The sequence below is a fragment of the Emydura macquarii genome, unplaced genomic scaffold, assembly GCF_026122565.2.
Source record: "Emydura macquarii macquarii isolate MOO-44397 ecotype Brisbane River unplaced genomic scaffold, CSIRO-AGI_Emac_v2 contig_212, whole genome shotgun sequence".
In the NCBI taxonomy this organism is placed as follows: Eukaryota; Metazoa; Chordata; order Testudines; family Chelidae; genus Emydura; species Emydura macquarii.
The window spans coordinates 9,482,261-9,505,888 of NW_027130349.1; the positions used below are offsets into that span (position 1 = coordinate 9,482,261).

A 23,628-nucleotide genomic window follows, 5' to 3' on the forward strand; every position below is an offset into this window, starting at 1 on the left:
GGTCTTGAAGCAAGTTTGACTCATTTTTTATGATCCATGTGTTTACTCTTGTATCTGTATCCATAATACCTATGATTTTCCTTTTAAGATCTCTGATCAGCTATGTTTTCCCTTTGTGAATGATTTCCTTTGAGTATTGGAGGATAAATACAATCCTTTAATTTGTTTAATTAAATTTAGTTGCTGAAATAGCATCAGCTATTTGAAATGATAGTATGACTTAAGGGGAAAAAGAAAGCTTGTGTGATATATTGCCTGTTGGCTGTGTTTCCTATTGAGGAAAATTTTATATGCTGAATTATGCTAAAACTATAAGCAATTCCCCAGTGAACGGAGAGGTGAGAGGAAGCGTCTAACACCCTGGTGACGTCTTCCCTTTGGTGGTATTTGAGCCAGATTTGCCCAGCTTTCTCATGTTAATACATTCAATTAACATAAAAGAACTGAATTTAACAAAAGATGAGGGAGGGGAAGAGTCATGAAAAGCATAAACTAATTCTAAACATTTGTAACTCTGGCTTTAAATGAAGAATCATAACTGAGAATATCTGGTACTGTGAGGAATCCAAGATGGACTTAAAGGGGTGAGATTCTCTGTCTCCACACTCTCTGTGCTAGTCAGGCAATGCAAAGGGAGCAGACACTAGCTACAACCCCCTTGCAGGGGATTAGATCAGAATTCTAGAATAGCATAAATCCATAATTCATCCAGAAAGCCTAACTGCAATAACTTAAACTTCACAATACTTCTAACACTGTTTTCACTAAACCATTAGTCAAATTGTCCTAAAAGGGTAATGGTAAAAGACAAATGGTACATCTACACTGAAATAAGACATAAGGCACAACCACAGCTGGCCCAGGTCAGCTGATTTGAACTTGGGGGGCTTGGGCTGTGGGGATTAAAAACTGCTGTGTAGACAGGCATGGGTGGGCTGGAGCCCAGGCTCTGGGACTCTTCCCCACACAGAGTCCAGAGCCTGAATGTCAACCCAGCAATTTTACAGCCCCAGGAGCCTGAGTCAGCTGACCCTGGCCTGCCCCGGGTGTTTAATTGCTGTGTAGATATAGCCTAAATCTCCCACGATACACTACTTCACCTCTTGAAGAGGGGAGACTGGTGCATCATGAGAATAGTAATCTGACTGGTGAGGTGGTTTTACAGAGGAAAATGGGAGCTTGACGGACACAAATTACAATTCCCATGAGACACCACAGCAGCATTTCAAATCAAAGTATTTTGGTATTCCAGGTTCTGTCAGAAATCTAAACTTTCCATGAAGGGGAAAAACAAGATTTTTTTTTTTTTACCAGCTCTTTTGTAAAATATTTATTACTGAGGGCAACATAGGAGCCTGAAACAGCCCAGCCTGAGTGGGCAGGGCTGTTATTTAAAAATAGATCTATTAAACAAGTTAAATGTAAAAATCCTCCACTTGTAAATAGACCAAACTTCATCTGAAGGTCATTTGGAGACAATAAATATGCAATAAGATTCTGGCAAGAGTAACTGCAGGTCGATTTTGGGTAGTTTCTGGCAGCCCTAGTAAAGCAGTCCTCTCTTACGTGAAGCATGCTATTGATCTGCCAACCGAAGAGTTGAAAAATAAGACACACTTCCAAAAATTATGATATGGCCTTAAAAATCATACATTTAAAATGAATACATTGGCACCTGTGAGCTTTTTAGCGGTGTGGGTGCACCACCTGTGAGCTTGTGGTATACACAGCATGCTACTGAATTAAGATACCAGTATACCACAAGACTCATACCAACACACTGCAGAGGATTTGGTTACCCCTATTATAAGAGAATTATTATAAGACACACTGTTATTGAGAACTATCAGTTAGGTGATCATTGGATTTATGCACAGCTGAGAGTAGGCAGCAGTGACTGGCTATTCAGGGCTGTGCCTAGGGAGATGATATGCAGTTGATGTGTATTGTATTGATGTGATCTGTATTGCTTACAGAAATAAAACAGCTAGCACAAAATGGGGTTGTGACAAAATATATTCCTAGACATGCAGCCAGTGTCACAGATCAGAGCTAAAACGATAAAGGTTGGTGCTGTTGGGGAAACTCTCTCAATGCAGTCCAGTTGCTCCTAAGCATATAACGCATGGCATGTATAAAAGGGCAATGTAATATCAGACAAAAAGGACACATATCTACAATGCCTGCAATGATGCACGTTACACAGAAGCAGCAGCAAGAGCAGGATGTAGTGTTATGTTTTACCCTTCTATTCCAGGCGGGCCCTGATATCACAGAAGTGATAAAAGTAATGGCTGGTAAGAATTTGGTAAGTGTGACAGACACAGACCACAAACCGCTGATAATTCTGCAACATACTTGTTACTCGAAGGTGACAGGCACATATTACTTACAAGCAAAAGGTCCTTGAAGAGGCAATCTGAATAGCGCTATACAGCAAACCCAATTGGGACGATTAGCACAGAAGCCGCACCTTTCGCAGTGCTTAAAAGTTTAGACTTATTGCCATGTTTCCCTATACATTGACTGGCCATCACTCTGACATTACCTCAGTGTAGTGGCCGTGGGTACTTGCTGTGACAGACTTTTACTCCAGGTGTTTTGGGCCTCCTGTCTTCTGAGGCACTCCCACTGCTTTCATGAATTCTGGTTGCGCTGGCACTCTTTATTTTGCTTTTATTGGAGTTACTATTTTTTCTGTGATTCTTGGCAGTTTCATGGGATACCATCATTTCTGTCCTACTTCCTAATTGCTACGCTTATGCCTTTAAAACATTGTGATGATGGGAGCAGCCATTGCCTCATTACGTACTCTAGGACACCTGTTTTACATTCTTAAGCATCTGTTGCACCATATGTTATCCCACAGTTTCACACAGTTCTCAGGATTTGGCTGTTACTGGCTGTGTGTAAAAACTGTGTATATCATTTGTGCACAAACATGATTCTCACACACACACCTGCATGCGATCTCCCTTTAGCATGCAAATTTCAAATTGTTTTTCCACTTGTAAATTAAATCATGTGGAAAAATGTGTACACTGCTTTTTAAATCACAGCTCTGCACCTACGCAGGTTGTTGAGCTCTCTGAAAAGCTGGCCACTGATGTTTTCTGATCAGATCCTGAATTCCCTGTGTGTTTGTACATCTCCTGACACAATGGGATCACATGCCCGATTGAGGCCTTTGGATACTACTGTAATGCTGCTACTAATAATGGAGGATCAGGTGCTAAGGCCATTTAACCATTAGCATTAGTGGGGGCATGATCGTGCACTTTGAATCCAAAGGATATTTCAGTCAAACAATTCTGTGTAGGTTCTTTCACGAATAACATTCACAAATTTAATAATGCATGCATTGCCATAAGTGTCAGGCTTTTTTAAAAGGGTGAAAATATTCTACAAGCTAAAAGGTCTCATTCAAAATTATGAAAATGAAGCATATATATATATTTGCGAAACATACAAATCTGAAGCCTTTTCCTGTATAATAGTCATTCTGCCCTGCTTATTTATAAATCAGACAGGATTTGTTTAACTGATTAGAAAAATATATGTTTTATAAATGTGTGTGTGGGTAAACATGGAATAAATGAGGAAGTGGTGTGGCATAGAGATTTTGTCAGCATGAGTGTGGCAGGGGTGCATTATCACAAATGTCAAAGTCCTGAGTGAGTTATGCAGGGCATTCCAAACTCAGCGCTGATAAAAGCTTTTGATGGCACTATCATGCACTCGGTTTGCTACCTCTGTTACAGAAAAAACTATTTTAAGAATGTTTAAAAACACCCTTTTTGTGTACTGCAACAGAGCGCCATCTGTCTCTCATCATTAAACAGGCTTTCATGGAGTGTATCCCTCTTAGGTAGGCCCTGTGCCTCCACTTTTCTCAAAAAAGAGTCTATGGCTCTCCAAGACTGGGTCCCTGGCTTCAGCATCTGTTTCTCACTGTGGCTCATTAGGTCCAAATAAGTTTGGACTCCTGTGGGAGATTTACCCTCTGAACCTGTACAACCAACAGCTGTTTACAGTGATCCAGGACAAGACATTATTTATTAAACAGGAGTACAGGCGTCAGGAACATTGGGTTAAAAAGGTAAAGCAAAGCCTACGTGCATAACTTTCAGAGGCAGGCTCCACGCTGGCAGCAGACCTCCCTCTGAGTCTCCCAGTCAGGCCCAGCCTGTCAACTCTTCACGGTCTTGCCTAGGCAGCTTCTCCCGATTTACTCGATTCCCCACTTATTTTTCTGAGCATCCAGTCCTCTAATGGTTTATTGTTCCCTTTGATCTCTCTCTCTCTCTCCTCTCCCATCACAACTATACAGGTGCTATTTGAATGTTTGCAGAGATGCTCCTTCCCTGGGCTCTTGTTTTACCACTCCTGCTTAATTTCTTTAACAATCCCTTTTGATCAAAATCAGAGCAAGTAACCCACCATAAACAAACACAAAGGCATATGCCAAATTCATAAAAATAATAGAGCTATTTCCCAGTTCATTACATGCATTACCTTTGTTTCCCTCCTCTTGCAAAACCAGATGTCTTAATTACCAAGATTCCCACTGCATAGAGCTCAGAGGGAGCCATAAAAACTTCTTAAAATAGCTTTCCTGTACCTTAAATTCATCATGCTTTTAAGTCTGAAATCTCAAATCCTTCCAAAGCAATCTGGTAATCTCAAATCCCAGTACGGTAAATCTTCTAGTCTCTGCAAGAATGAGGGATATTTAGACTTTATTAGACACTTTTATTTAGAGAAATATTATTTAGCAAACAGCTGAATCTTGCCCAGTTGTGGGCTTGAGGCAGGGGTAGCTTAGAGGGAGAAGGAGGAACTGTATTTCTGTCAGGTTGATGATATTTTTTTTTAATGGCAGCTGTTTGAAACTGTTCAGGAGGCTATAGTATTAGAATAAGTCTTGAGGAGATGCATTAGTGGGCAATCAAATGTGCAAGATAAATGTATTTATCAGATGGACTGGATATCACCTCTATGCATGTGTGTGAAAGAATCTTTATATCTCTTCCCCCACCCTACAAAAAATGACTACTGGTAACAAACCCAACTCCATGACACAGTTTTGCAGAGCAAATGATAACTCAGTAATTTAAATACACTTAAATATTATTACTTAAACTTTGCTGTCACTGTAAAAATGGGGGGAAATAACCCCTGAAGATTAGAATTTCAGAAGTACTAAATGTTCTGGTTTCCTTCATTACTTTACTGACACAACAACAACAACAAAAAACCTTATAATAGTGTCAATGTTGTATCATTTCAGTTCTGAAGGTATATAATCCTCTGTTCAGAAGGGTTTATAGCTTTAATTAACCCCTGGGCAGGGAAGACATCCTCTTGTCATGGTTCCCCACCTTTTAATGGAGATGTGTGCTCAGCCATCTCCACCATCCCACCTTCCAGAGCATGCAGAAGCCTCTCTAGGCTTGCCTGGGTGAGTCCTTTGGTTCAGGATGGAGATTGCACTATGAGAAACTGCACATAATCTCCTCGCTGGCTCCACAGAAATTTGGCAAAAAAGAGTACAGTACTTATTCATGGTAGCTGAATGATTCAAAACATATATTTGGCTAAAATGCCAGTGTGATTTTTAGCTACAACTAAAATTAAACAAGACATTCCAATGAAGAGTTGAATACGTAGATAGAGTAGTGTGCCAGAAAACCTTGCCATCGAGCAATTTGTCTTTGAATGTTGCCTACGTGAGAATTAGCAGAACTGGTTGGTGAATCATTACGCTGTATACAGTGCTTATTTGAACAGAGACTAAACTAATTGAGTGGTGCAGTGGAATGAAAAAACGCAGCAAGCGTTTCTATTCTTAACATATCTCTTCAGCTCTAATGAATTAGAATGCATCAAATATTTGACTTTAGGGCACATAGACCCTTTGGATCCACAATTAAGAATAAACAAAACAAAAGAAATTTTAAACTCTGAAACGCTAGTAATAATCTAGAAGAAAATGCCTGTTCCAGCACGTGACCTGATTGTAGTTTTCACAGGAAAGGAGCATGCAATTCATATATAAAATTATGCAAAAGCAGGGTGAGGCTGTGCCTATCATCCTCTGGACTAGATTCACCAAGCAAACTGAACAGAAAAAGGCCTATCTACCTGAAGTATTATTAGAACAATGGCTATGCAGAAAATACACAGCAAAGACAATGCACAGTGTGACAATGGAGATATTAGACAAAACTACCCCCCATGGTTTTGCGCACAGGATAGGAATGCATCAATCCTCAGTGACAAAGGAAGCAAATCGGGGCTCTCCTACTTCCAGCACAGAACTGCTTACTAAGTCTCCACGGCAAGTACACTGCAGCACTCTCAGCCATTCCAAATACCTATCCTCCTTTCTTCTCAGTCAGCTGTTTCCACTTCCTGTTGGCATGTGATGACAGTGGATACAATGAGATCTGTGGCTGGGTTGCTGAGGTTACTGTCTAACCTTTTTATCACACTTGTCCCTCCTCCCATCTTTAGTTGTTCTGAACTCTGTCTCTTTTTTAAAATGCCATTACAGGACAGCCATGTTACTCCTCCCCCATTCTGCTGGCTTTTCTGACCTTCAGAATATCTCCTGACACCTGCTAGTCCCACATGACAGCTGATTAGAGTAAAGTAGGTTGGTTGTAGATATAAAGGCATAATAAGAGGATTTTACCTGTAGTGGAGAGTTTACAGTCCAAACAGACAAAAAAGAAGACAAAGAGTGGGAAAAGGGATACCACATATAAACAAAAAGATTAGGGTTAGGGATGGTATTGTGTTATTTGTCACGTCATATTCAATATCATGTCACTGTAGTTCATGTAGTTTTTATATTGCAAACATTTACTTTTGCAGGGAGGGTGACTGAGACACTTGGGGGCTGAAGTGGCAAAAAGGAAGGGCTTGTTGGGGTAAGTGAAGGCAGTAGAGAAAGGGAAGGGGGAGCCAGAAAAGAGAGGGAAGGGGAGAAGGAAAGGGGAAAGAAGGAGGGTGAGATGCATAATGGGGAGAGAGATTGAGGGTGGGCTGCTGAAGGGTTGCAAAGGTAGGCCAGGGGTTGGATAAAGGGGAACTGACAACCATAGAACTGTAAGAGAAGGCTATAGAACAAAAGAGAAAAATAAAGCAGAGTCCAAATTTCAGAGCTAAATGAAAATCAGGATGCTATGAAGGCCTCTCCTCACTGCTGCTGCTTTCCCCAATGGGGAGGGAGAGGAGAGGCTCCTGGGACAAGTATTTTGATCAGATTGCATTGGACTGAGTTGGATAATAGGAAGGGAGCCTGAAAAGCCCTGACTAGCCCCCTCCCCACACACACAGAGTGAAACTGGAGCTGAAGCTGAAGCCAGTTAATTTGAGGAAGGAGCCCCAAGTGTCTGGGATTTTGATAGTCTGCTCCTTGTTAGCTCTTCCCAACTGCTACTGGTGTTCCCCATGCTGGGGCAGAGAGGAGAATGCTGTTGGATTCAGTGACAGTGAAAGATCTCTCTGGGTCTGGGAGGGCAGAGCTATTGTTGAGAAGAGGTTAAAGTCAGTTTGTGGTTTGCTTTGGAGTTTAGAAGAGTAGTAGTTGGGAGGCTTTAATAATGAGAAGAAAAATGTTCATGCTGGAGCTGTAGGAAATTGCTTTTAATCAGTACATTTTAGGTTGCAATTAAGGAACTGGACAAGAGGTTGGTAGAATTTATTTAGGTGAAGTGCTTTGGCATTGGTAATTTGAAGTATAACTTGCTTAGCATGCCTGTGCTTTAGAGTAATTGATGTTGAGAATTATAGCTAAGGATTCTGCTATGCTCTTTAAAGGATTCTAGCTTTCTTTGTTAGGGAGTAAGAAGTGAAAGGGTTAACCAGAAGTGGAAATTTATTTGGAACTTCCTGGGAACTGCTTCAGTTGGTGCCATGAGCACCTTGCAAGAGCTCATACATGGATAACAAGAAACTGGGAACTTATGGGAGTTTCCTGGAGAACCCTGGGAGTTGTGGTTCCCATAAGGCCTTTTGAAGTATTCCCCCAACCACTGCTTCAGGGGGGACATGCTGGAAACTGCCCATAGGGCAAGGTGTATGCAATGATACGGGGTTGACTTGGCTAATTTACCCCACCTCTCCAAAATAATGTCATAAAGGGAATTGGCATTTTGTAGTATGAGTTGTTTCCGTCTCTTTCTCCAGCGTACCCATGAAGGAGAACCATCATTTTTATTCAAGCTTTCACTCTTTCAAGCTTCTCATTCATTAGTTCTTATCATCCTTTAAACATTATCTTTACTGATGCTAATGTAGTCTCTAAACTATCTAGCGGTGGATATTTGTGGATTTAAAATGCTGCTATCACCAGGGTATCTAGACATCAAATACAAGAATTAGTTTAAAGAAAAAGACTATGTCTAAATAGGCTCACTTTTAATTTCCCCTCACATCCCACACTACCAATGTGCCACCTTCCTGAGAATTGATTTTGGATTATGTAGAGATTTGCTTGGCTGTTTAGAAATCTACATTACTAAGAGAAGGCCTACTCAAGAGGAGAGTCCTGGACCATTCTTTGACCATAGTATGAGCTCAGCTGGGATAGTAGGGAGTTCTGGGACTTGAGTCAGTTTGAGATTAAAACTGGCATTTTCCCATTCAGGCATGGTTGATATTATTGTTTAAATCCACTTTTATCCTTTCCAGTCTGTGTTTTGCTGTAAAATGAATACATCTATCTGTAATTTGCTGTGTTCAGCACTAAATGAACTGTAAAAATGGAATGCTGCTGCCAGTTTAAATGTTATTTCACTCTAGTATCCATGCTGTTTGTGGGCTGAAGAGTTTCTAAATGGGTGCTTGAATTAAATTTCCTCTCCCTATTTTTTCCCAGTGGAACCATTCAACCAACATTCTCTTCTGGCACGTAATAAAAAATCAGAAGTATAAGTTATCACGTTGTTAGTGAAACTTCCAAAGGATTCTGTTTTTTTAAAATATCTTACATCTTTCTTATCAACACATGAGATCCCAAAACAACATTAATCAATAGTGCCAATAAATGAGGAGATTTTGTGCATTAATTGAATTAAACTAGCAATAGAAATGTAAAGAATTATGCAATCAAATGTGCAAGGATCCTTAGCACAGAAGTTAGATTTAGTTCTCCAAACCCTTCTAGTCTGAGACTTGTGTGGTTACATAAACAGAGGAGGGATTAGTATGTAAGTTGCTTAATGAGCCTTTAGAATTTTATTACTTTCTTGCAGCGTTCTATTTTTCTTCACTACAAATCAGAGCTACCAGTCCGTCATTCTTCTACGCTATCCCAGACTTAATTGTTTGACAAATAATTTTTTTGCTTGCTATATTACCACCATAATAACCTGTGTCAGATTTTGTCTACAAAGGAAAATACATTTCCCCTCCCCCCATTAAAACTTTGCAGTTAAACCAAAAATAATGTATAAATTGTCTGGCATGGTTAGTGTACTAGACAATTCTGTACCAGTGATTTCAGTGGAAGTTAGGCACCTAAATACCTTTGAGCCTTTGGGTCTTAGCATATTTGTGTCTCAGTTCTCTCTGCTTCTTAGTCTCTCTGTGCTGCCCTTTACAGCACTTTCCATCCACACCATCAGGCCCTTCACAGAAAAAAGTTTCCCCACCTCTGCTGTAGAGCATTGCACTGTGATAAGTGGGCTACACTTGTAGCCTGTAGTTGGCCAGAGGGGATTTTCCCTGGTGCAGGTGCTGTGGAATCTATTTCTGGTGGCCTTACATAGGCCCCTTCATAAGCCCTGATGAAAAGGGCATGCCAGGGTCAGCTGGGAGCATCTTAGGGGCAGACAGGAAGTCATTCTACCAGGCTTCTGAGCTGCGGAGCTGTTCATAGGGAGCCCTCAGGAGTTACTGACCATTCACAGCCCAGAGAAGATGCTGTCAAAGTTGTAAATGATAATTTTTTTTAAAAGAAATTTTAGCTAAGCTATTAAACTCTGTTCCTTTAAAAACAGTTAATTTATCTAGCACCACTTTGAAAGCCTATGCCTTTTCTATGGTTTTGAAAGGTGAGTTGCATTTCTTGTGTCTCCATATTCTTCCCAGCAGGAGGTCTAGTCTAATGAAGTATCAGCAAAATGTCACCTGCCATTAGTGGCTTTGTACAGGTATTGAACCCATGACACACTTGAAAACACTAGTTGCAAAAAGCATACAGGATGCAAGTCCCTCCGCTTTGATTTTTCTACTGCCACTCAAACTTCCTATATATACCCCTACAACAAACATGGCTACCTCAAGTTCCTATTTCTTTCAGTTGACATTGAAAAAGAAAACAAAACAACCTCCTAACCCTAATAGTCTTTCATGTACTTAGACATTTCAGTAAAATAACATGATAGTGCCTCCTGTTACTTAGTCCAGGATATGTTTATTACCAACAGATTCCATTCCCGTTGGCATCTGAGTTTATTTAGCCCAGAGTGTAGGTGTTATCTTCATAAAAAGCCTGAATGCCCAAAATATCATCTAATAATCCTACTACATTAGTTCTTTCTTACTGTATTCAGTTTTCACAGCAAAGTTTAGTTTGGAATTGGACTCAAATTTTCTCAAAGTTCAGGAAGGGCTAGTTGAATTTGAAGTTCATTCTCATCAGAGCCCAGTTAGTGAGGGGAGAGTGTGAAGAGGAGAAAAGAAGAAAACCCCACAAGTATGTATATATATCAGAGAGAGCCCCCTCTGTACCAAGGAAGGGAGAAGAGCAGAAAGTTCATCGGACAAGATTCTCAATAGTGATTAGTGATTTTAGGTGCCTCCATTTTGGGGTGCCCATTTTCTGAATATTGGGCCACTTTTAAATCTCTCTTGTTGGGCACCCTAAAAGTGAGGCACTGTTTGAAAATCTTGGCCTTGAAACCTATTAAACACCTGGCCACGCAAACATAATTTACTTGAAAAGCATTGAGAAACTAGTGATGGGCACAATTTAAATAATAAAAAGGAAGTCCTAAGATTAGATATAAAAAACCCTCAAACACTTTTTATTAAGAATGAGTTGAATAAAATATTGAATTAACTTCAGCTACATTTGTATCCCCTGTGTGTTTGCTTTCTCTGAATATTCGATTGAATGAGTTGGAATGGCTGGAATCTTTGCAAAAAGAGTGAATTTTAAGAGAATATTAACAGAAATTGAATTTGAAACACACATATGAGTAGAGTAGTGCCCTATCTTCTGTCAAATCAAAACTGATAGATAAAACAAGAAACTGAGTGGTAGATAATAAGGATAAGTCACACACTCTCCATCAACAGCATTTCCTGTGACATTATTCCCCATGCCTCATACCTTGTTTCCTCTCCTAGGTCTTGGCCCTACCCTGCCCCTAAGCTTCACATCTGTTTCTTCTCTTCTGTCACTCCACCCGGAATGTGAGCGTTTTTCTAATATGCTTGAAACCTTTAGCATAGTAATGTTTAACATTGGTAAAGTACATAGGAAACTAGCATTTCCACTGCAGTTTTTTCTGTGGCTGATGAGATCCTATATTAATCCTATCAGAGATTTTGTCCGCAAATGCTTTGAGTCTTGCTCACAATCTGAGGGTCCAAACTGAATCTCTGATTCATTGTTTGTTTTAAAAAAAAAGTTACAAAGTTTAGATGCGGTCTTTTGATTATTTCTTTTGACAGCCCTGAGGTAGTCAGAAACAAACTCCGCTTTTCCTGGAGAGAATGTCTGTGAGCAATTTAATATTTGCAGGCCTGTCTTTCTTTGAATTTGTTAGCTGTCAACCAGGCCCGAGAACTTCTGATATATTTTCAGTGTGGGTGGGTGTATAACAGGGTCTGATTTTTATTTTTGTTCTGTATTTTGTTACGCCTAGAGCCTGAAATAAGGTCTGTTCTATTTTGCATTTTGAAGTTAAAATAAATAACTGCTTGAGTCAAGTTAATAATGAAAAGTGTTAATTGGAGATCTATTTAAGATATGAGTAATCTTACCCAGAACAGTCATTTGTATTTATTTCCCCAATATGAAAAAAATCCTCTGTTTATATATACTTGTTTAACAAGAAAAAATGTTAAAATTAATAATAGAAAATCCTATCAAAATTTCTCCTTTATACCATAATATCCATGGACCTAACGTCATTATTGAACACAGACTATCCCCAGTTAATTCATTTATTTTTTTATGTAAAGATTCTTGTTACTGAGGCTAACGTACATTGTTCTGAGTTTAATCTGCATTGCTGCTACTTCTACGTTGGCCTTGAAACATAACTGTTGTTAAAACATTTGCTGTGACAAGGAATGCATGATGCTAAATAGGAATAGTTTATATGAACATCCAGATGCATAGATGTTTGTACACAAGCTATGAGTCGCTGTTTGGGGGTACAGTTTGTGAAAAGGATTGTTTAAAAACAAAAACAAAAAACACCCAAAAATACCTCCACACAAACAACCACCACCACCTAACAAAACTTTTCAGAAGAACTTGAAGCCTGCATTATGTCTCTCACAACACAACAGATGAATTAACAATTTTACCCAAACAACAGACAATATATAGGTCTGAATGGAAAACTAGAAGAAAATTGTTTACAATGTATTGTTGTGATATATAATCACATATCTAGATTTATTTATGCTAGTTTGTTAGAGGTTTTTTGAAATGCTGAGCTATATGGAGGACTTCAAAATTGTTAAGTATTTAAGATGTCTGTTTGTATTAACATGCAAATTTCCCCTAAAGTCATCTACCCTCCTTCTTCCCCAGATGACTTATACTAAGGCTATCTGACCTTCACATAAAAAGAGGCAAGTCTGCAAGCACTATGTAGCTTTGCTTACATTCCAAAACCCACATATTTTCCTCCTGTGTCCTATAGACTAGTTTAAAACAAGTATCTGTGTTACGAAAGGATAATGACAGCTTTGTGGCCAGTGATACAACTGCACTGAGGAAATCAGGCAGAAACGCAACTTTTTCCTCAAGGAATTTTTTCTTAGGATCTTGGAATAGTTGGTCTCTGCAGGCTTTTTGCTTTTAATACGTTATCTTAGAAGACACATCTGATAATGTATGTTTGTTATTTTCAACTTTGACCTATATTTCCATACAAAAGTATCTCACTCAGCTTGAGTTTGAATCTCTATAGACTGCAAATTTTTCACAAATTCTTCAATGCATAATTGTAATTAGCAAATAAATTTGTAAAAAATCAGAGGGGGTCCATAGACAATTTGCAAATTGGGAAAAAAGGCTTCATCTGTTTATTAAATGAATTGCTACAAATTATTCACCCAGCTCTACTAGCCAATGAAGTGGAATTTCATTGGTTAAGTTCAGTTTTGTATTCAAACATTCTGTTGATTAATATGTTCTGTAACCTAGGAGAAGTTTAAAACATTACTTATTGAAAAAAGTGATCATAGTAATTGCTATGCTATTCAAAAAGGCTTCCTGACTGTATTTTGATAATTTAACACTCTGAAATACAGGTAAATTTAATAACAATCTCAATGAAATAAAATACTCATTCACTCTCTCGCGCACAACACACAGACACACACAAAAGCCCCCAAACTCTAGCCCAGCAGTTTAAAAACACTTTCCTTCTCATAAAAAGAAGAAAGGTTTGGGTAGCATCTTATGTATAAAAATGATTGCTGTTATAGCTTAAATGGCTAGATAAACTTTTACTGAATGAGAATGGAAACAGTAGGTATGAGTTTTTCAGGTTTGTTTATTTTTTTTTAAAAAATCTCACTTTTCCACTATGGCCCCAATCTTGCAATGAGCTACAGCAGGTAGACTCTGCTCTGTATCCAGGTAGATTTGAACAGGGGCTTTCCCACAGCAGGATCAAGGCAAATCTCTCCATAACTGTGTACAATTAGTATCTTTCTCTCAGTGCCTGATGACCCTTTCCTGATATTTCATTAGATGCCTGCTGAAAATCATGCGAAAAGCACAGAACAGAAGTTTCCTTCTAACTGTTAGGCCTAATGCTGAGCTGGAAGTGAGCCAGAAGGAATTATGTTGAAATCAGTTCTGATTAAACTGCCTTCTAACACGGTTAGGCAGCCCACTCTACGCAGGGCCTAGCCATGTTTGTTTATTTTTTGTAAACCAATCATGTTCCAGCCTAGGCACACAGTTTAAAAATATATTTTGGTCACTTCCACACTGGCTGGCTAATCAACATTAGACAGTAGTTTAACAAGAACAATGTTTAAACAGAGTTTATATATGGTTACTTTACTTGGTTGCCATTGACAGTACATGAGGCTGTGATGCCTGTGCCTTTCCATTGCAAAAGGGAACTGCATTTCCTAGTTCCCAAATTTTAGAACCTCAAGATGGCAGTCTCTAATATTTTTAACATTATTCATTCTTATATTTATTAACTATTGTTGCTGTTTACTCATCACAATTAAATGTACTGATTAGTATATTTACTATTCTATTGTACCTATATTTAATTATTAGACATGTACTAAATCCTAATCTAATATGGAAACCTTAATTGAGAGAGAAAACCAATGTACTACTTACATATTTGTTTAATCTCAGTAACTCTGTAGTTAACATAATGAAACATCATATCCATATTAAATATATTTGAAATAGAACATTTTGTGGGTATCTGAAATTGAGAGTTGAAATTTTTTTCTGGTAAAGTAAGCAAATACCAGTCTTATTGTAATTATTAAAATTAAATAACTCCCCAAAAGCTGTTTGATTAATATATTATATATATAATCCAACCATCAGGAAACATGCTACTTTACTCACTCAAGGTAAAATCCTGCCTCCATTGAAGTCAATGGCAAAACTCCCATATAATGCAAAATGGGGCAAAAATTTCACCCTGAGTATAATAGGACTATTTGTATGCTTAAAGTTAAGCATAAATGTTTGCAAGATTGGAGTCTTAATTGTAGAAAAACTTAATATCATAGTGACTGTTCTAGGGGAAGTCAAAGATCTACAGAATATGGGCCACTGTTTCTGAGATTGATGTATTACTTGTGAAAAATCAACTTTTAATAGAGATAAAATCTCAATCACCTTTTCTCTTTAGAATGTCGACTTCTCCAATTCCCCACTCTAAAATTGCAGTTAAGGGTTAGAAATAAAGGCAAAATCTGCTGCTTGTACTAAAGTGCAGTTTGCTCAGAGACTGAACCAATATCTTTGTTTTGAAAATATTACGAAATGACTATTACCATGTCAAAAGCAACATAAACAAACCTCTGTCCTTTATACCTTATATAAAACTATTTAACTTAGTAGTTTGAAAACAAATGTCGTCTTTGATCTGTAAGCACTATAAGGGGGCGGGGCAGGGGGGAAGAACTATTTTAATATGATTTTGTTTGTAAACATTTTTATTTAAAAATTATTAATCCTATTAATACATGTGTGATAATACTTAAAGTATCATTTATTATTAGGTCTCCACTTTAGGAATGTAACAGTTCCAATTGGATTAGGAGAGCTCTGTCCACTCCAGTCTCTCCTCTCTTGTCACCTTTCCAGAGTTTAAACAAATGCTTGTAAGAGTGTTCTTTGTGTAGAAACTTCATCCATAAAGCTCTGCAAACTTTTACTTATTTAACCAAAACAAAGGGGGAGAGATCAGTTTTGCTGAACCAAGATCACTGTGCTCTGGAGCTACAATAGGAGCTGGTGATTTCCAAGCAGTTAGTGGCAAATCAACATCAGAGTAATCAAGGGAGGAGCAGGGGGCACTTAGAAATAAAAACTATAAAGTGCACAGTTATGTTGCCCAAAATTGTATTCATTAGGTCCGAAGAACTTGGTGGACTGTTGATGCTTAATTCAATTTGGTTTGCATGGAACATACAATCACAATCGGACAGAAAGACTTTTTGTTTCCTGGTGTCATCTCCAGGAATTTATTGAATGCAATTCGAGGATAACATCCTGTAGCTCTTTGGATATTGACCGGTTTCCGTCCACAAGGAGGCAGACGGACTGCAAGTTGTCCTGATGCTTTCTCGGTTTGTTCAAACGCCTGTGCTTTCCAGTTCCCCATCCTCCAGCCCCGCCGTGGCGTGCGATCTGGAAATCATGAAGAGTTTCTCTTTATTTGTATATTGTCTCTGAATGTGCTGAGGTCGCCCGACTGTTTGTTCTTCGCTGGGCCCCTCTAGGGGGCCGGCCTCCCGTTTGGGGTCCTTGTCACAGTCCTGGGTTTTACTGGCTGGGGTGTTGGCAATAGACTCCAAGGAGGTGCCTGCTTCCTCCAGGGGGGTGTAGCCCTTATTGCTGCTGGCGGCGGGGTCGGGGTGGGAGCCTCTCCTGACCGCAGGCGGGGTTAAGGGAGGGGAGCCCCCCAGATCCAGGGACTGGGAGGAGGTGGAAGAAGCAGCCTGCCCGGAAAGGCTGGAGTCCGGCTGCCTGCTGCTCGCCCGAGGGGGGCCCGGGGAGAAGGGTCTCCTGGCGTCAGGCAGGCAGCTTGTGCTCTGGCGCCTCAGTACCCGCTGGTGCCTGCGCCCCTGCCCTGCCTCCGAGGGGCTGCGGCTGCCGAGCTCGCTCAGGCTCCGCTCGAACTCCCCCCGCGGGCTCGCCCCGGCCCCGGGCTCGCCCGGCGGCCGCCTCCAGCCGCAGCTCTCCCCGCCCGTCCCCTCGGCCTGGGCCAGGGGCAGCAGGGTGAAGGCGCTGAGCGAGGAGCCCGCGAGGGAGCTGGCGGTGCCGCGCCGGCCCCAGCCGGGCGGAGGGCTGCAAGGGGGGCTGGCCAGCGGGCGGCCGGCCAGGGCGGCTCGCTCCCGGTAGATGCTGTAGACGGCCTCGGCCAGGCTGGGCGGGGAGGCGGAGAAGGAGGCGCAGCGGGCGCCCAGGGCCGGGGGCCAGGAGCTTTGGGCCAGCCTGGCCGCGGCGCCCACGGCTTCCCCGCCCCGGCCGCCGGCCTTGAGCTCCAGCGGGCCCCGGGCCTGCACGTAGTTGACGAAGCCATTGAGCGGGGCGGCGGCCGGGCCCCCGCCGTCCTTGGCCCGCAGGCTGTGCGCGTCGATGACGGTGGAGTAGAGGTCCCGCAGGTTGATGACCTTGGTCTTGCGGTCGCGGTTCTCGTGCAGCACCGCGTTGGCGCAGATGAAGAGGAAGATGCCGATGCCCATGATCAAGGGGCCCAGCACCTTGAGCTTGTCCGAGTGCAGGTAGCCCGAGAAGAGCTGGAAGAGGAAACCCACCGAGGGGGCGGCGCGGGGGGACCCCCGGCTGCTGCTGCTGCTGCTGGAGCTGGAGGAGTTGTTGGCTCTGGGGGTGTCCGGGTGGGGCGCCCCCGGCTGGCCCCTGGAGCGGTTTTTGGTGGCGCCGCCCTGCGCCGGCAGGTGTTTGCTCCCCCCGACGCTGCCCTCCCGGTAGACGGGGCTGGGTTTGGGCCAGTAGCCCACCACGGCCAAGGCGATGCCCACCAGCAGCACCAGGATGCCGCAGAGGGCGATGAGGCCCGAGAGGGAGCACAGCTTGAGCTTGCCCTTTACTACCACCACGTCGTTCTTGCGCTTCTTCTTGGCTTTGCGTTTGCGTTTGGGGACCTGGCTTTGGGGACGCAGGGGGTCCTGTTTCCTGGCCGAGATCCTCAGGAGGCCTCCAGTGGCGATCATGGCTGGCTGCCCCGGGCACTGCTCCCTATAGTTGCTCCAGCTCCTGCAGCAAAAGGGAGAGAAGAGGGTGAAGGGCCAGGGCCAGAGCTGGAGAAGCTGCTCACCTACATCACAAAACTCCCCTTGTTTGAAGTATTCAGTGACATCCATTTTTACATTAAAGTCCTCACCAACAGGGTCCCAGGCACTAACCAGCTGGTCCCACTTAGGCATCCAGCCAGCCAAGATAACAAGGTTAGGTAACCTGGGAAGAGAAGCAGCCATATGTCCCGTGACGTTGCTCAGTTCACTCTTTGCAAACAGCTAATTGATTTCCACAGACTCCAAATGAGTTAAAGAAGGAGTGGTGTCACCCGTGCAAAGACACAGAGGATAAGCCGTGCTGGTTACAGAATGAGTCTGCAGGGCAGCCTGCTCCTGTCTTGGTTAAAGAAGCTGCTGAGATTTTTTCTGGGCCCTGTTCCTCTAATGGGGTCAAAAGTTTACAATGCACAGGGTTTTAGTGTTAGCAGAAGTATCATGCAGAAATAGTGCCTTTTGGTTATCTGGAGATTTTTTTAATAAAACCAGAAGGGCAGTAACAATTGTGTGGATGCCATTAATTTTATTACACTGTTTAAATATTGCTGAGGGATTTTAACCGATTAGTTATGTTTTGTCAGTGAATGGGAAATGAATTACTGCAAATACAGAAGGGAAGCATTTGAATACCCAGATAATAGTACCTTTTGAAAGCTTCTTCCAAGCCATTTCCTTCGTATTTTATCTGCAATGATATAGAAACCCATCCTCTTCTGCTTACGGTATGGGTACATCATCTGGACAGCTGCCTGATTTGGAAACATGTATGATGTTCAAAGTAACTGGTTATGTAACAGCGATGATTTCACTCCCCTCCCCCCATGTGAATATGTACCTGGTATGTAAAGATAGTATGTCAAATCTTATTAAAGAGTGAATCACCATGAAAAAAGATGATGTCGGAAAACTGGCATGTGAAATAACATTCATTACTTTATTTATGTACCATCAGGATTCATCATCTGAGTATTCAAATGGCTAAACGACAACTAAATATGAACAATTCACACAATATTGCAAACCGGTCAGAACAGCTTTGATGTACTGAAGAAGGGCTTTTCTCTCGTTGTGGTGAAGCGTCTAAAATAATTTTCAGGAAGGAAACATGACAGCAATCAATGCAACATGCTTCATAAAGTTAAATTCCTTGCCTTGAAAGCTGGTAAACAGCAACTAAAGTGATCCCCCCCACCCTCAGCTTCTTCTAAATTGAGTTTCTATCCGATTCCCAACCCCCCGATTCGACAATTTTACGTTCCATTTGTTCTGACTGTATTTCCCCGTAAAATAATGGTGTTATCACTGAGGGCACTGTTTTGAGGGAATCTACAATGTATCAGAGTAATTTAACGATGAATGGAGTCTTGCCGCCTCTTTCTTATTGTCAGACCATTTATTTGCTTTTTTTAGAATGCAAAAGTGTAATTATCCGAACAGGATTTCTTTTTAAGTGGTGGCTTAGTTTGTGATCTGATACGCACCACTAGACAAGATTCTGTCTCAGTTAAGATGGAAAACAGATGGTATTCAGACCTGAACAACGTTTGCAGTCAATATTGCCTTGACACTTCGTTGTCAATACACAGAAACAAGGGTGGATGCGTAGGAGAGGTTTTTTTTTTTTTTAAAACCACCAACTATTATCAATGATTGTATTATTAGAAAACAGCCCAGGACTCAAACAGACTTTAGAAAGACAGGTATAAATTCACATTCCATATGAACTGGAGGTGGTCTGTAATCATTAACAATCTGATACTGACATGTCATAGTGAACACTGTTTAAATAATCCCCAGAGGATATTTCATGTTTTAACCCGGATCTCAATGATTATTTTAAGGATACTCTGCAACGACCGAATAGAATTGTTAATCTCACTCAGTTACAGGTTTTAAAACGTACACGGTGAGGACTGGATTAACACTTTGTTTCCTGGACACTACCAACTGAGGTTAAGATGCTCACTTGTCTGTTATGGACCAATACAGGCTTTTGTGTTGCTCCAACTAATTTGTATGTGTAGAAAATGGAAGAATTCCCTCAGTTGGGGGGGGGATACATTATTTGGAAGGATGCTAATGTGCAGCGATTGACCATTTGCTCGACATCATTTAGGACAGTTCCTACCATGCTGCAATAGATTTCGCAACGTTCAACAGGGACTAAAACGTTGTGGCTGACCTGCTTGGCTGTATTTCTTTATGTATAATCAAGTTAGCAAAGTTGCCAGTTTTAACTGTGGGTGTGGGTTCGATGCGGTTCCCAGTGTCTACCTGGCTGGCTGGCAGTATGTCTAAAGAGAAAGCTGCCTGTGAATGAGGTGGGGCTGTAGCTCTTGACTGAGTACCACTCGCCAGGGGGGGCTTTGAACTTTGGGTCGATGGAACGGATGAAGGCTCAGCGCGTGTCGAGAATCCAGCCAGGGTCTCTAAAGCAGGCTGGGCACCTACGCCAGCATCAAATACATGAAGCGAGTTGGCAGACCACCAAAAACGCCCTTTGTATGTTTCCCACCCCGGCCCCGGTATAATGGCCATGTCCACGCGATGGAAGCATTGGTCGCCTTCAGGAAAGTGGCGGGCCCGAGTGTCTCCGAGGCAGGGGAAAGACACGTGAAAACCGACTTTCCCGCCCCTCCCCCCCCAGCTCAGGGTGGGGGGGGGAGGGGGAATTAAAAAAAAAAAAAGCCTTTCGCAACCCGTGGGCGAAATGATTGCTCAAAATGGCAGCATTGCCGCGGCCGGTGCAGCGTAACCTCACTTACCCAGGCAGGCGGGGGCAGAATCCGAGCCGGCGGCGAGGCGCTCGGGCACCTTAAAGAAACCATGGAGAAACTTTCCAGCCCCAGTGGACATCTCAGCGCAGACGCAGCCCCGCCAGAGCCTGGATCGCGCCGCGGCTCATAATCCCAGCGGAGAAAGCGGGCGGGATCGACTGGATCTGGTCAGCCCCCTGGGATCCCCCGGGCAGAGCCCTTCCGAGGAGTTTCCTAGAAGTGCGGCGTCTCCACCATCCTCCATCCTTCCCCGCTCCTTGTATTAGCTCCCCCCTGCCAGATGCAGCCTCCTCCTGGCGGCGGCGGTGGCGGCGGCTGGTTGATTTGCCAGCCGGGCGGAGGTGCTGCTTTCTGCTGCTGCCGCTGCTCTTGAATGGTGCTCAGGCAGCAGCGAGCAGCTGGCCGGACTCGGTGCTGTTGCTAGGAAACAGGAGCCATGACACAGGGAAATTGCTGCAGGATGGCAATCATTACCCTCCTAACTCCCCTCTTTAGGGACCGCTGCCCCCTCCTCTCCCCCTCCCCCCCGCCCCTCTCCACCCCTCGGCCTCCTATGGCTCCATGCCCACCTGCCAGCAACAAGGTGAGCTTGCCAGCCCCGACCCCCTCCCCTTGCCTCCAGAAGCAAACGGATGGGGCGATGCCATTGTCTGCAGCCGGCCCCGTGGAAGATCCTCCCAGCTGGCTCGCTCGCTCTGCCTCCTGCGCTGTCTGTGCAGAGCTACCTGTCTGATCGACGTGGTCGTGGGGAAGATTAAAGACAGCCAGACACTGGTTCCTTTGCTTTCTTCCCATCAGAGATGGCACCGGCTCTTCGGGAGAAGTCAGGGAAGCGCCAGATGCATCACTTTTTTTTTTAAAGAAAGTGCTTGCCTCCTGTCAGATGCCTTTTTGGACATTTTATTATTTTTGGGGGGGTCTGAAGCGTGGCTGGTCACAGTTGGTGTGAGGTGGATTCTCTTCTCCCCACCGGACTGGCAATCTCTTGTCAACAGCTGTCTCTTGTTCAGTCTCGGGCTGAGTGAGACCCTGTCTGATTTTATCGCCTTAGTCCTGGCAAATCTCAATTCCTTGGTCTTCCTCTCTGAGCAGCAAGTAGGGGGAAAGTGGGAGGATTTTTGTCTTTGTTCACTAGAAATAATATCCAAGTGACTTTGCTGTCATTTCTCCTTTCCGGTGCTCTAACCTACTGTATGCAAAAGAGGAGAGAGATGATGTTTGCAAGATGAAACTATTCTGTTTGAAAAAGGGGAAACACCAGAAGCAGAGAGTTCAAGAGGATTCTTTTTTAATCCGAGGAGTGATCCAAGAAACAGATGAAAAGGGGGAGAATGCAAAAAAGGAAGAAACTGACAAAGTGGCGGCCAAGATATGCAAATACTTATGTATCTTTATAGATACCAGGAAACAAAATTCAGCTTTGATCATCTTTGGGAAAATACTCGTTAAATTGAAGATCCACAAAGCTGTGTGACTGATGCCTGCAGAATACAGTCCACACGTTTCTCTTTCACCTGCCAGGAGGTTATAGACCCATGGGTGACTGCATTGGGTGTAAACTAGGGGAGAACTTAGTCCACGGTTTTTATTTGATGTCCACCACAAGCTAGAAAGGGCAGGTTAAACAAAACAGCTAAGTGAATATGCAAGACTCGATGTCTAATTGGGATATCACTACTGTTTTGTGTTGTTGGGTTTCTGGAATGGAGAGATTGCACCTGCCTTATTTGTAAAAGTAGCCTTGGACTTCTATTCAAACTAAAGAGAATTCTGGCCTCTGATCAAACAGCCCTTTCTCTTCCACCTCTGCTTGATCTATTGTGGGACATGAATATGCTGGGTTCAACTAACTACAAGTCTCCGAGGGGACAATAAAGGGAAATTTTTGAATCTGAAACCGGGATTTTAAAAATATAGGGCTGTACACAGAATGGAAGAATTGTAGGGAGAGTTTAAATGTACATTTTCTTCAGGTTTTTGCTATTAAATGCTTTTGACCCCAGCTATCATTCTCTGATTTGAGAACATACAAATCCTGAAGTGTCATACTTCATATATGCATTTTAATCTCTGCTGAAAGTTGTACTGCCAGACACATTTCCCCTAGTACACATCAAACTTCTCCTTATGAAACAGGACCTAAATCTAAGATTTACTGTTCAAGGACTGCTTTTCAAACTGCACTTTGAACTGTTTCATTGAACCTGAGTCTTCTGACGTTCAGTAATTTGCTTTGTGTACAGCCAGGATATCAGAGGAAACCAAATATATCACATCTATTTCCACTGGAGACTTAGAGCACATCAATAATGCAGCATCACCAGACTCTCCCTGAAGAGCCCCTGAGATATATAGAGAAAGACAGAGGTTTTACAGGGAAAAGAGACCCTTTCCCTACCTACAGTCACTTGTTCTACTTCTGTCAAACCAAACCATTTTATTCATACCTTCCCCAAATAGCTTCAAATGTTTTGAGTCACTAGACCATCTTCCTGATACTCAAGGGTTGGAAACACACCAAACAAAGGGCATTGTAGTCTAGTCCAGGTATTGGGAAAAGAAAGGTAGCTAAGAGCTTGACAACAATAATATAATAAAGATGATAAATAAAGTGATAAAATAATATAAAGACAGAGACTAGTTGTATGATCACAAGATCTGGACTTTGATCTCATACTATTATATCAACTCCTTACAGCAAGTTACAGTGCTGAGTTGTATATCATTAGACTACTGTGCCTTCTTGTTTCCTAACAAACTTATTGAAAACTCTGATCAAACATTTACTATTACATTTTTTTTAGAGTTTTTTTGAGAGAAGGTTGCTTATATACTCTCAGGGCCAGAGGTGATGGGTGGACAGTAGGAATGGAAGGGAGCTTTTCTATTGATTTGGTTTGCTATTTGGCTGAGTTTATTTGTAATTGTCTGTGTAATGTTCATACTGATTGCTTACTGCTGCTAGTAAGCCTCATTTATGTGTTATCCATATACGATTATTTAATGCTGCTGGGTGATCATTATTATGTTGTGAGACTAATTAATTTTATTTTATCGTACAAATCTAAATAAATAAAACCCCTAGATAATAGCTAAAATATATAAAACTCAAGAAATATAAAGA

The 23,628-nt window shown here is 42.2% G+C and overlaps 1 protein-coding gene across 1 annotated transcript; it reads right to left on the minus strand.

The window, feature by feature from the left end:
• Window positions 1-15,437: 15,437 nt before the first annotated feature.
• On the minus strand, window positions 15,438-17,956 carry TMEM200C (transmembrane protein 200C). The gene has a single exon (XM_067547547.1). It carries the CDS (start codon window positions 17,908-17,910, stop codon window positions 16,045-16,047), a length of 1,866 nt encoding a protein of 621 aa, XP_067403648.1. The 5' UTR covers window positions 17,911-17,956; the 3' UTR covers window positions 15,438-16,044.
• Between the last annotated feature and the right edge of the window lie 5,672 nt (window positions 17,957-23,628).

Coding starts and splice junctions, on each gene's coding strand:
- TMEM200C (XM_067547547.1), bottom strand. CDS start 17,910: ATGGCTGCTTCTCTTCCCAGGTTACCTAACCTTGTTATCTTGGCTGGC.